The sequence below is a fragment of the Triticum urartu genome, chromosome 1A (assembly GCF_056163025.1).
Source record: "Triticum urartu cultivar PI428250 chromosome 1A, HENAU_Tu73, whole genome shotgun sequence".
NCBI classification, from domain to species: domain Eukaryota; kingdom Viridiplantae; phylum Streptophyta; class Magnoliopsida; order Poales; family Poaceae; genus Triticum; species Triticum urartu.
Window position 1 is genome coordinate 234,261,769 of NC_141873.1, and position 14,411 is coordinate 234,276,179.

Consider the following 14,411-nt stretch of genomic DNA (forward strand, 5'->3'; position numbering starts at 1 on the left):
ATCCTGCCTACAACCTCATGAAGATGCCAGGAAGCAAGGACGTCCTCACTGTGGTCGGAGACACCAAGGAAGCCGTGATGGCCCTCAAGCTCGCCTTCAGGGCCACGGCGGCAGCTTGCCCGACCAACAAGGCAGTGCCCAGAACCAAGGGGGCTGCACCGACTAAGAAGAAGCAGTTGTTCACTCTGGGTGAAGCCAAGACGAAGCAGATACCGGTCGACAAGGACGGGGCCTCTGGCGCCACCTTTAATATAGGCACCGACCTCGCCCCAGATCAAGAAAAAGAGTTGGTTGACTTCTTGTGGGCGAACAGGGAAGTATTCGCCTGGGAACCCAAGCAGCTGGCTGGGGTCCCGAGAAGAGTGATCGAGCATCATCTTTGGGTATGCCCCAACGTGCACCCTGTGAAGCAGAGGGCAAGGCGGTAATCCACGGAGAAGTAGTCCTTCATTGTTTAGGAAACCCGCAAGCTAGAGGCAGCGGGTGTCATTCGCGAAGTCCGGTACCCAGAGTGGCTGGCGAATCTGGTCGTCGTGCCGAAGAAAAGAGGGAAGGAGCGCACGTGTGTTGACTTCACCAACCTCAACAAGGCTTGCCCTCAAGACCTGTTCCTGCTGTCGCGCATCAACCAGATTGTCGACTCCACCGCCGAGTGCAATCTGCTATGTTTCCTGGATGCGTTCTCAGGCTACCACCAGATCAAGATGGTGGTGGAAGATGAGGAGAAAACAGCTTTCCTGACCCCATGCGGAGTGTACTGCTACACTTGCATGCCATTCGGACTGCGCGACACAGGAGCGACCTTCCAGCGACTGATTCACATCACCGTGGGGCAGCAGCTCGGAAGAAATGCTGAGGCCTACGTCGACGACATTGTGGTGAAGTCCCAGGAGGCAAGAACTCTGATTCAGGACCTGGAGGAGACCTTCGCGAGCCTACTCCAGGTGGACCTGCGGCTCAACCCAGAGAAGAGCATGTTTGGTGTCCCTTCGGGCATGCTGTTGGGCTTCCTCGTGTCTCACAGGGGGATCATGGCCAACCTGGAGAAGGTCAAGGCAATCAAAGACATGAGCCCACCACAAAACCTCAAGGAGATGCAGAAGCTTGCAGGCTACGTGACTTCGTTGGGGCGCTTCATCTCCAAGTTAGGGGAGCGCGCATTGCCATTCTTCAAGCTGATGAAGAAGAAGGGTCCGTTCGAATGGACCCCCGAGGCTGACCTGGCATTTCAAAACCTCAAGAGATACTTGACCAGCCCACCGGTGATAGTGGCGCCTCGTCCTCGCGAGCCCTTGGTACTCTACCTGTCTGCCACACCCCACTCCGCCAGCGCGGCACTGGTGGCCCTCAGGGAGGGGCCCGAGGTCGAGGACCCGACAAGTGGAGTCGCCAAGCCGGATGAGGTAGCTCAGCACCAAGACGATGCTCCTGAGACAGCAGCTGCCCCGACAAGTCATCAAGCCCTAGGAGCTGGAAACCCGCAGGAAACACCTCAGTCCCCGGTAGCCAAAAACTCCATCAGCTCTCCCACCCTTGTCGAGCACCCAGTGTACTTCATCAGCATGGTCCAGCGAGATGCGAAGGCGCGATACCCCATGCCTCAGAAGCTCTTGCTCGCACTCCTGGTGGCCTCGCGCAAGCTGCGCCACTACTTCCAAGGTCACCCGATCAAGGTCGTTTCAGCTTACCCATTGGAGAGAGTGCTCAAAAGCCCCGATGCTGCGGGAAGGGTCACCGAATGGAACATCGAGCTGCAAGCGTTCAACCTGGAGTTCAGCACAACCAGAGTCATCAAGGGGGCTGCACTTGCTGACTTTGTGGCGGAATGGACCGCCACCCCGGAGCTCGAAGCAGGCAAGAACCAATCCCTCTTGCTAGGAAGTGAAGCGCCAGATGGTTGGGTCATGTACTTCGTTGGCGGTTCGAACGGCAGGGCACGGGGGCTGGAGCCGTGTTCATCTCGCCCACTCAGGACAAGCTTTACTACGCCGTGCAGCTCTGCTTCCAGCGGGACGAGAAGGTCTCCAACAACATCGTAGAGTACGAGGGTCTCATCGCCGGCCTCAAAGTGGCGGTGGCCCTGGGGGTGAAGCACCTCACCATCAAGGGAGACTCGAAGCTCCTCGTCAACTTCTCCAACAAGGTGTATGAGCCAAAGGATGAGCACATGGAGGCATACCTCATGGAGGTGCGCAAAATGGAGAAGCAGTTCCTGGGCCTGGAACTACAGCATGTGCCTCATGGCACCAACAAAGAGGCTGATGACATTGCTAGAAGAGCATCCAAGCGGCTGCCCCAAGAGCATGGCATCTTCGAGGAGCGGCTCTTCAAGCCTTTGGCAGCACCTCCGCCTGTGGAGCCGGTGCCATCTCAGGAGGAACTCCCCCAGCCTCCAGCCTCGAGAGCCCCCGCCTGCGGCCCGACCTCAGGAGTGCGCCTCCTCTTAGCGCTCGAGCCTCAGGAGGGGTGCTGGATCGAGGAGTTCAAGGTGTACCCGATGCAAGGCACGTTGCCGGAGAAGGAGGAAGACGCGGAGCGTGTGGCCCGACAGGCTACGGCATACTACATTTAGGATGGTGAGCTATACAGGAAGCATCCAAATGATGTTTCTCTATGATGCATTTCTAGGGAACAGGGGAATGAGCTGCTGGCCGACATACATGGCAGAGACTGCGGGCACCACTCTTCGTCGTGCACCCTGGTCAGCAAGGCTTTCCGCAGCGGGTTCTACTAGCCCATGACACTCAACGACGCGGCCGAGCTGGTAAAATCCTGCGAGGCCTACTAGTACCACGCCAAGCAGATCCACCAGCCTGCTCAGGACCTCCAGACTATCCCGCTCTCATGGCCGTTCGCGGTCTGGGGGCTGGATATCCTGGGCCCATTCCCTCGAGCGCCTGGAGGCTACCGCTACCACCAACACCGAGGTCCTGAGGGGTCTCAAGACAAGGACCTTCAAGAAGAAGCTCTGGGCATGCGGCAAGGGCTGGCACGACGAGCTCCAGTCTGTGCTATGGTCCATCCGCACCACCGCCACCAGGCCGACAGGCGAGACCCCGTTCTTCCTCTTCTATGGAGCATAAGCGGTTCTCGCACACGAGGTCAGGCATCGCTCCGCACGGGTCCTGGTGTTTGATGAAACGCAGCAGGACGCCATGCAGGGGATGGATCTCGTGCTGGGGGAGGAACGCTACCGAGAAGCCTCGCTCTGAGCTGCGAGGTACCAGCAGCCGCTGCGGCGGTACCACTTCCGCAGCGTCCGCTCCAGGATGCTCGAGGTGGGTGATCTTGTCCTGAGGTGGGTGCTCTCCAGGGAAGGGCTGCACAACCTTTCGCCCATGTGGGAGGGCCCGTTTCGGTTCTCCCATGTCTCCAGGCCTGGCGCCGCGCGCTTGGAGACACAGGATGGGATCCCCATCCAGAACGCCTGGAACATCCAGCACCTTCGGAAGATCTAACCATGAAGCAAGGCCCGGTGCCTGTGAAGCAAGGCCCAGTCCTTGTGAAGAATCTCTGCTCGTGACACTCACGTAATAATCTATACATGCCCCGGCGTCTCAGGAGTGCCGCCCTCGGTCCTCGGGGGCTCCCTCCCATGCCTAGTGGCAGCACTTAGCTCCGCGCTGGTGAGAAGACAAGAAGACTAGACTAGGTGTCGGACGCGGCTTTTCATTTGCTTTCCGCAGTTGGTTGCCCCCTCTTTTAAGAGACAATTTGCTTTCTGGTGTTCCTTGCTGGCCTGGTTCCATTGTCCTTGTTGCCTCCTTTTCTGCCCTCGGTTCCTCGTTTTTGACCTGTCCTCTCCCTCGCGTGCCTCGCGAGGGGGCTGGACAGGCCCCCTCATGAGCGTTTTCGTTTTCTTTTCTTTCGCAAGGCACCCTCGCTCGAGCTTGCAAGCTAGCGTTCCCCTCTCAATCTGTGCCCCCGGGTACCGTGATGCGATGCACTGGGTTATGGCCGGCAGTGTCGACGACCAGGGTCCAGAAGAATAAGGATTGCCTAACGAATTTTTCCAGTTCTCAAGCGCCTTCCGAGCACAGGAGGCCTTGTCAAGCACTGGGGAACACGCGTCTCGCGAGGCGAAACCTACTTCAGGCACATCAAGCTAAGTCATTCTACGCGCATACATAAAACATGACGCCGCAACACAACACGGGAATGGTAAACATAGCACAGCCACTTAGAAATCATAATTGTTGCACGCCCTAGCAGGGCCCCATACTTGTCTCTCTCTAATGCAGGAAGGAAAGGAAGAATGAAACAAAAGCAGGACGTGCTCCCGCGGTAGGTCGCGAGGATGGGCCCATGGCACTCTCCTGGGTTTAGCCAGACCCCTCCTCGCGCTTCACTGGAGCATGGCGATGGGACGACCTGCTGCCACCTTCGAAGCAGGCGCGGTGGTGTGGCGGCTGGTCGTAGTCGCCATTGCTGGAGCTGCTGTCGGAAGAGGAGCTACCGTAGCTGGACGAGCCATGGCCAGCGCCGAGGACGAAGCCGCCCTCCTCCTCGTCACGACCATCGCCAAGGCCGAGCACATCGTCGCCGTCGTTGTCCTCGGGGCAACACCCGACGCGGCGACCATCTTCCCCAAATACCCTCACGAAGAGGGTCGCGTCGCCGTCGTACCTGAAGTGGAGGGCACACCGCCTACCCAGTCCACGCGTGCGGGCGAATGTCTGCCAGCCGCGAGCCAGGACCGCGTTGCCCGCGGCGGAGACCTCGACCGCGACCCAAGAAGCGTTGCTGCAGCAGCCATCCGCCTGCAGCCAATGACCACCTAATGTGGAGCATCCTATGGACATCACCATGTCAAGAGTTCATTCGTCAAGTGACACGTGCGACATCTACTTCACATACATAAAGGTGAACCCTCTCCTTTACACGTGCTCACTTGACCCCTTCGAGGATGGTATACTACTTGACCCTCCATCGTGCATGCATAGGTATTGTCGGAGCTTCACGGATGACGAGGAGGAGTGCAAGCGCCAAGGATCACCTACACCATCTGCGAGGGAAGCCTGGAAGAGAAGACGCAAGAAGAAGAGCTGTTGAAGAAGCTCCAGCCACCGGACGACCGGTCGGGTCCGGACGTCCGGCGCCTGAAGATCCACCGGATGACCGGTCCAGACCGGACGACCGGTGTCCCTGCACCCGAGCCAAACGAGCGGACGTCCGACGCCACCGGACGACCGGTCCAGACCGGAAATCCGCTACACCAGCATCCGAGCCAGATCGTGCGGACGATCGGCCCCTACCGGACGTCCGGTCACCCACGAGCAACCGGACGACCGGTCCCCAGCGGACGTCCGGTACCTGGCTGTGTCCAGTTGCGGGCCGAGGCCCATGTACCCCTTCACTTTCCCCCCATTTGCACTAAGACTATAAATAGACCTCTCCCTCCTCCTTTCTAGGGTAGCGTTGTGATAGCTCATTTGAGAGATAGAGCTACGCTCATCCATTATGGATCTACTCCACGAGAGAGACCGCGGCCCCTCTACGGAGAAGATCCCCTTGTATTCAAGACCCCCTCTTGGGTGGCCCCATCAAGACCTCCTCACGGGGAAGAACCCGATTACCGTTTGTATCATCCATTGTTGACTTTGGATCAATGTATCTTCCTTTGTGTTCATCGATCTAGCGCATGTGTGATCTATTTCTTGTTGGTTGAGTGATTTCTCTCGTGTTTTCCCTCGTTTTCCCCTCGTGTTCTTCGTGTTCATCCTTGGGATCCGGTCCTTTCATGAAAGATTGGTGATCTAGGGTTCCACCCTACATCATCTTGGCATCAGAGCTTAGGTTTATCACGAATTTGGAGCCTCCCCGTTGTGTTTTCTAGCCTAATTTTGTTGTGTTCTTCCCCAAATTCGAAAATCCCACCAAAAATAGCCCCAATTTTTTCGTGATTTGTTGGTATGATGAAGTTTTGTTGATTTTGATCCATGGATTTGCTTGGTTTCGAGTGGATCTAGCATTTCCCCAATTTTCCCCACTTCCCATCCACGAAATCTCATCAATTTTGACCCCAAAATCCCCAAATTCCGCCCAAAATCGCGTCCCGGATCTGAAATCTCGCGTTGACCCCGACCATTGGACGACTGTCACTTTACCGGACGTCCGGAGCCCCTGGAACGACCGGACGTCCGTCATCCACCGGACGACCGGAACCCCTAACCCGTATGGAAATTAGCGGATTTTCGAGCTCACCGGACGTCCGGCCACCGGACATCCGTCCATTAGCGGACGTCCGCTACCTGTAGATATCAACTTTAGCTGATTTTTGTTTCGGCCATACCTAATTCATCCGAACTCCGATTTTGACGTTCTTTAGCTCGTTTTGAAGCTCTTGACATCCTCCTTACCACAAAAATACCACCAAAGTCATTTGACTCCATCGAAGTTTCTGAAATTTGGCATGTTTGCCTAGGCCCTCCACCATATCATCCGCTACACCACCATAGCCTTCCGCAACCTAACCAATTTTGTTCCCCATAGCATTAGTGGTTGCTTGAGGAGTGATTTGAGTCTCCTAAGGTGTCTAGGCTACTTAGGGACGGTTTCTTCTTCATCAACCACCACCATAACTTCCGCATAGTTTTGCCCACCTCACACTCCCGCCACCCCGACTTAACCCATTTTTGTTTGTGTTGTGAGTTGTGTCTCCTAAGGTGTTTCGGCTACTTAGGGACCGTGCTTCCAACTCTGACACCATGTATAGTTCACCACCTTACCTTCCACTTCGGCATTGCCTACTCGCAAAACCCATCATTGCATTTTCACAACCACCACCGCATCCCGCTACCACCATTTTGACATTTGAGATTTTGAGTTCGCGGTTTTTCCGTTTCCTAAGGTGTTTTGGCTACTTAGGGACGAGTCTCCATCATCTTGGTATCGCCATCAAGATCACCGCCACTCATCATCGCCACGGACGGTAACCTCCATATCATCTCGATATCGTGGTATCCCTCCATTGTATATTCCCTTGCCATTGCATTGATAACCCCTAGCCCATTTTGCATTACTTGCCTATCGAGACTAGCCATTTGAGTATTGCCGCCAATGTTACTTGTACACATTAGTGATCTACACCATACATTGCATACATACCATATCATATTGGTATCATCATATCATCTCGTGCGCCTCAAGTTTGTTCCCGCATATATACAATTGCTACCTTGGTTTGTGCATTTTGCAAAGTGGCCATACAAAAAAAAGAAAAGAGAATAAAGCTTTTAAGCAAAGAAAAAGAGTGAACAAAGAGCTTGTAAGTAATAGCCATAGCATCATACCACATTGCATATAAGATCATCTTGGATCATAACACCGGGAACCATATATACATAGCATACTTGGGATAGAAGTCGTTGCATTTTTGTCTCCTATAGGTTGTGCACAAGTGTCGTATCCGCCTATTGAGCAATCGTGCTAGCGTCTCTCTAGAGTTGTGCAACAAGAGCATTTTCTTTGGATTCCACATTTTGAGCTCATCCTTGGTTGCACGACCCCATTTATCTATCTGTGTGTGTGTTTCCGTGTGCCACATATTGCTTTTGGTCTACTTGTTACACTTGCGAATTTGTGAATCTCTTTCAACATTATTGACTCTTGCTAACATTTTACATTAAATTTTTGTGCCACTATCCTCACCGAGCTCCACCATAAGACTTATTTGTGTAGGTGTGAGAAACCAACAAGAATTGGTACCAATTGTGCTATTTCCTTGTTCCACATTGGAGTGATCATTGATCCACTTTCAACTTCGGTCAAGGTACATTTGGTATCAGTTCTTCTCTTTCTCCACTCATATTGGCTCGAATCTTGTGATGGATAGGAAAGGAATTTCATCTTCGGTCTTCCACAACAACGACGGCATGTACAACTACATCAACAACAAGCTTTCCGCACAAAGGAGGAGCAAGATGCAAGGATGGAGGAGATTCGGACCATGTTGATCAATCATTCTTCCCCTTCATCATCCTCAAGGCGGCGACGTTCAAGTCACAAGTCTTCGGAGCGCAAAAATGATGCAAGCGCAAGTCGTCCTCGTGCACATCTCCATGGCGACCACCATCACGTTTGTGATCCACCTCGTCATGAAGGGCAAGTCACCTCCAAGCAACATGTGCATGACGACGACGAACGACATCTACATCGAGCTCAAGCATGACAACGACAACATCATCATGAAGATGCTCGAGATGCGCCTACCTACAAGTCGCAACAAGCCCTACTTCACGCCAAGTCCAAACTTCATGACCACAAGAGAAGACCGCGAGACAAGCACCACCAAGACGGAGCTACGGCTACACCAACCACTTTGGCATCTTCGCCAAGCGACTTCAAGGCATCTTCGCCTTCAGATATATGGCATCTTCGCCAACAAGCACCTCAAGACTACGCTCAAGAGAAGCTCCCCAAGCTCAAGTCCGCGACTTCCACGAGCTACTACGACCTCGACATCGACCACACGATTCCTTTCTATGGGACTCAAGAACCCAAGGAGTATCTCGAGTGGGAGCATTTGATGGAGGACTACCTCAAGCTACATCAAGTCCCTCCCGAGGATCAAGTGAAGTGCGCCACAAGGAACTTCCACGACTACGCGTCCACATGGTGGCTACACACACCTTCAGAGAGCTACGACATAAGTTGTCCCAAGACGAAGAGAGCTTTGCGGCGAGAGTTTGTGCCTCCAACCTACATGGAACAACTTCAACGCCAATTGGAGAACACTATCCAAGGATCCAAGTCCATCGACGAGTACTTCAAGGAGATGAAGATTTCCTTGCGACGAGCCGGCGTGGACGACTCCATTTCGATGAAGTTCCACTTCATGATGGGATTGCACAACGACATCTCCAAGACTCTCTTCCTCGAGAACTACAAGTCCCTCGACGACAACTACATTGGTGCTCTCAAGGCGGAACAAGAACTCATGAAGGCCAAAGCTTCTCCACCCCAAGCTCACTTTGCGACGACGAAGCTCGATGAGAACGAGCATGAGGCTAGTACCACCAAGATGTCCAAGCCCAACGAGCTCCAAGACGATGCTCCCAAGTTCGACTTCACCGCCATCCCTCTTTGTGGCATTGACGATGCCGAGTCTACTTCGACTCTTTTTCAAGATGGTGCGGCGATGACTACGACTACGGACACCATCAAGGACCAAACTTTTGAGGCGAGCGACATGGTGACGAGCAAGGATGATGCTTCCATCTTAGGAGGAGAGAGTGATGATGTGCCATCTTCGGCCTTCATCCATGGCGACAATGACGAGATGGTTGAGCATGGGATTTTCCCTTCGACCACGGCGACGTATGATGACTTGAGTGACTTGTGCCACCATATTGAGAGTGAGAGTGACTTCACCACTAGCCACATATATGTGTTAACACAATTCCCAAGTGAGGAGAGCCACAACCCCCACCACTTGAGTGAGATGAGTGACTCCACCATATGTGAGTTTGAGTGCACCTATTTTGAGGGAGTGAGTGAACCACCACATAGAGAGAGTGAGATAGTTGATAGGTCATGTGAGGCCACTTTCAACACTAACGACTTGACCTCTACCTCTATTGTGTCTTCTCATTTGGTGCTATGTCCCTTATATGATGACGCGCCGATTCTCGACGACTTTGTCCTACCTTTGGACAAGACGATGGCCATGGTGGAATATGATGCACCCCCCACATGGTTCCATCACAATGATGATCTTGACCACCATCCGGTCTTTCTCACCTCACCTACACCACATGAGTGGAATGACAATGGTAACATAGGTGAAGGTGATGCTCTAGTCCCACTAGTGGACATTCATGACATTGATTGCTTGCATGATGTTGATCCCCCTATTGACATGCTTCCTGCTAGTATGATTTCCCCATGCAATGATTTACCCATTTATGATGAGTATGACCATTGCCATGTAGAGTCTATTAGTTGTGATGCCATGTTGCATAGGATCTCTTGTGACAATTCCTTAGGTCACATCATGTTTTCCATTCCGCTTGACTTGTCATATGCTATGCATGAGATCAACCATATGTCATATTTGCAATCTCTTCATAGTGACTATGCATATGCTATTAAAATGAACCCAATTTGCACATATGGCATAAATGACAAGCCTATGGTTATTGGCATTTGTTTCTCTTGTGATGATATTGACATGCTACCTTTGCATCATTTATCTCATATGCCATGCCATAACCACCTAGCTTCGGATATGCATTGTTTTGGATGTTGTCCATTTCCTCCATATGATGTTTCCAATATTGCTTATGAGGAGATCCCCATAGTTTCCTCATACATTTTAGGAGATTTTGATTCATCCCATTCATTGCATGATCCCAATATTTGTGTGCACAATATGCTTCCCATGAATAAACAAGCTATTGATGTGCCATATACTTGTATGCTCAATTTGCATCCCCATCATGTTATGCACAATAACTATTATTTCATGATGGATGACATGTTCTTATACCATGCATCAAATTTCTTTGACCGATGCTTATCCTGTGCTAACTCTCACGTGCACATACACATCATGATGGATGATGTGTACATTTACCACACGCACAATTTCTTTTGTTTGTGTTTCTTTTGTGTAGGTACCCTTGAATACTTGTCAACCTCACAATCCCACGAGTTGACAAAACGAGCTCTAGAGAGCAATTATGACTTGGAATCCCATGGATTGCCTTTCCCACCGCTCTCTTCGCGCAAATACTTCGCGCATTTCTTCTACTTGGCCCTCACTTGGCTATGGGTTATTGTCCATTACATATTATATGCCCATCTTGCCATGTTCACTTTGCATGATATGCTCATTCCTATGCCTTTGCCACGCATTTGTGACCCATGCTTTGCATTACACATGATGATTGATTCTCATACTTGTATGTGTATTTGCAAGCTTGGTGGAGATATTGCTTGTTATTGCCATGTTTGCTTTGTGCCCCATGCCTATGATTATACTATGATCTTGCATTGTGTTCGTGGTTGCGATATGTCATGTGCATTGCCTATGTCTATTATTTACTCACATGACATCATTGCCATGATTTCATCTAGTGTGTTGCATCTTCGCTCCACTAGTTTGCACGACATGATTGTTATTGCTTCTTGTCATATCTCTCCATATGTTGCCTCTCTCATGCTAGATGATTTGCCATGTATTGAGTGCAATTATGCATTTAGTATTGATAATGAGTTTGCCCCCATAGCATTCTCACATATATTTGGAGATTTTGACATATTCCTTATGAAGCATGCTTGTCTTACCTCTTTGCACCATATACCTAGTGCCATGAATATTGCCATTTTTGCATCATATTCTTCACGCACTTGTGCTTCTAATGGTTATGTGCAAGAGAAGAGAACCATCATGATGGATGATGTGTTTATCTACCATGCACATACATTCTTTCTTTTGTTGTGTGCATGTGTAGGATACTTGGACTTCGTGTCAACTTCCACGTCACGTGAGTTGACAATCCGAGCTCTTGAGAGCGAACCACCTTCTACCACGACGATTCTACATCGCACTTGCTTGTACTTCGACATTGTGAAGGACGCACAAGAACATGCTTTCAAGGTGATATCCTTCTCTTTTGAGAACCCCCAAACCATGAGCATGCATATTGTGGATCATACTACTTGTGTTGCTTGCACCATGCGACTTATTTGTCATTTTGGACCCCTTTCATGCGCACATGTTAGAGATCTTGCTTCCACTTGTGATTTTCACAATTCCATGCATCATGATATATATGCCTTGTGTGTTGCATCCAATTCTTAGATTACTTGTTCCTATCACATGTTTTGGTTGCAACAATGTCATCACTTCACATATGCCATGTCCCATTGACTGCTACATGCTTGCCTTGATTGCCTCACACATGATGAACAATTGCTCTTTCCATTGTGTTGAGTGCCACACGATATTCACTACGCCCCATGCACATTATGCTTGGATTGTCTTGCACTTGACCCATGTGTTTAGACACTTCATTTTACTTGGTGTTGTGAATGATTCATATGCCTACCATCGACCTTACATTGAGCAATTTGTGAATGCTTGCTATGAACTTGAGGTAGATGCTTCTTCTCTTGTCACACATATTTGCATCACTACCTCACATTCACATGCTTGTTTCCATGATGTCCTTCTTTGTGCTCAGTTTATGTGCTTACATGCCATGTCACAATCCTTTGTCACACCATATGCTATGCTTGATGACAACACTTGTTGGGTGAATCACCTCTTGAATGCTTGGTTTTGCACTAACGCTAACCGCATTTGTTTTTCCAAGTGTTTGTTCTCCTTGCTCCTTTTGAAGGACTCACGAGATGGTGCGACATTGAAGAGTGCCCATTTCAAGCTTCACGATGATGAGAACTTGGTGATCGACCACTACTACACGGTGATGCCATCTCTTTCCCATGGTGATCTGGATTTCGATCCGAGGTCGGATCTTACCCAAGGGGGAGGGGATGATGTGGAGCATCCTATGGACATCACCATGTCAAGAGTTCATTCGGCAAGTGACACGTGCGACATCTACTTCACATACATAAAGGTGAATCCTCTCCTTTACACGTGCTCACTTGACCCCTTCGAGGATGGTATACTACTTGACCATCCATCGTGCATGCATAGGTATTGTCGGAGCTTCACGGATGACGAGGAGGAGTGCAAGCACCAAGGATCACCTACACCATCCGTGAGGGAAGCCTGGAAGAGAAGACGCAAGAAGAAGAGCTGTCGAAGAAGCTCCAGCCACCGGACGACCGGTCGGGTCCGGACGTCCGGCGCCTGAAGATCCACCGGATGACCGGTCCAGACCGGACGACCGGTGTCCCTGCACCCGAGCCAAACGAGCGGACGTCCGATGCCACCGGCGACCGGACGACCGGTCCAGACCGGAAATCCGCTACACTAGCATCCGAGCGAGATCGTGCGGATGACCGGCCCCTACCGGACGTCCGGCCACCCACGAGCCACCGGACGACCGGTCCCCAGCGGACGTCCAGTACCTGGCTGTGTCCAGTTGCGGGCTGAGGCCCATGTACCCCTTCACTTTCCCCCCATTTGCACTAAGACTATAAATAGACCTCTCCCTCCTCCTTTCTAGGGTAGCATTGTGATAGCTCATTTGAGAGATAGAGCTATGCTCATCCATTATGGATCTACTCCACGAGAGAGACCGCGGCCCCTCTACGGAGAAGATCCCCTTGGATTCAAGACCCCCTCTTGGGTGGCCCCATCAAGACCTCCTCACGGAGAAGAACCCGGTTACCATTTGTATCGTCCGTTGTTGACTTTGGATCAATGTATCTTCCTTTGTGTTCATCGATCTAGCGCATGTGTGATCTATTTCTTGTTGGTTGAGTGATTTCTCTCGTGATTTCCCCCGTTTTCCCCTCATGTTCTTCATGTTCATCCTTGGGATCCTCTCCTTTCATGAAAGATCGGCCATCTAGGGTTCCACCCTACATCACCACCTGCACAGTGGAAGGAAGCTCGCCGACAAAGAAGCGCAGGAGCTGAAGCCAAGTGTCAGCCAGGTTCTCTGACCACACGATGAACTCCGGCATGACCTCTGCCAAATGGAAGCGCGGCCGAGGGGGCCACGCAACCTCGCACGCCTCACCTCATCAACAGGACTGCCACGACCTAGGCGGCTGCCACCACGAGAAGAGGCGCCACCGCGGCCGCAGCGAGGGTCGCAGTGTGCTTGCGGGGACGACCGCACCCCCTCTTGGGTGGCGGTGAGCCAGGCCCCTCCTGGCGAGCTTTCCCCTTCTCCGCAACCGAGAGCCTCTTCGCAGGCGCCATGTGTGTCGCTGCCGGCAGTGGAGCAATTAAGAAGAAGAAGCGGGAGAAGCAAGGAAGAGACGGGTGACGGGGGCTCCGCCCCCACTTCCCATTTATAGCCAAGGGAAGGCCAACCACCGGCCTCCACGATCGAAGGTAATAATGATCTTTTTCTGCATGCAACAAGGACCTGTCAAGTCAGGCAGTTGCCGAGGCAGCATGGGGAAGCGGAGACGGCCACGTCCAATCAGTCGCCACGCGCCAACCGTGGCCATAGGATGATGGGGCCCGCGGCGCTCCGTGCTTGCCCTTTGGCTTCACCTCGAAGCCAAGCCCGAGCGCGCCTTGGGCCCGGGGGCTACTGTCGGTGTTTTGGGAACGGGGGTCCCCAGACTTGCCTGCCTACGGCCCGTACCATGGCTCCACTAGCGGCCCCATATGGCCCATCTTCACCAGCAAACATTCAAGACCCTCGCGAGGCGAACGACGCAAGACCACCTCAGGGGTAGCCTCACCAGGCTGGCTCGCAAGGGGTGGAGAGATGAAGGCAAGGGGCACATCACGAGGTTTCTGTGACGCAATACAT

The 14,411-nt window shown here is 51.8% G+C and overlaps 1 protein-coding gene across 1 annotated transcript; it reads left to right on the forward strand.

Moving 5' to 3' along the window:
- The first annotated feature begins 2,167 nt into the window (after positions 1 to 2,167).
- Positions 2,168 to 2,572, forward strand: LOC147990683 (uncharacterized). Its single transcript, XM_087538352.1, has one exon. It carries the CDS (start codon positions 2,168 to 2,170, stop codon positions 2,570 to 2,572), a length of 405 nt encoding a protein of 134 aa, XP_087394478.1.
- Positions 2,573 to 14,411: the final 11,839 nt, after the last annotated feature.

Bases quoted from the DNA above. Each gene is read 5' to 3' on its own strand.
- LOC147990683 (XM_087538352.1), top strand. From the start codon at position 2,168: ATGGAGGCATACCTCATGGAGGTGCGCAAAATGGAGAAGCAGTTCCTG.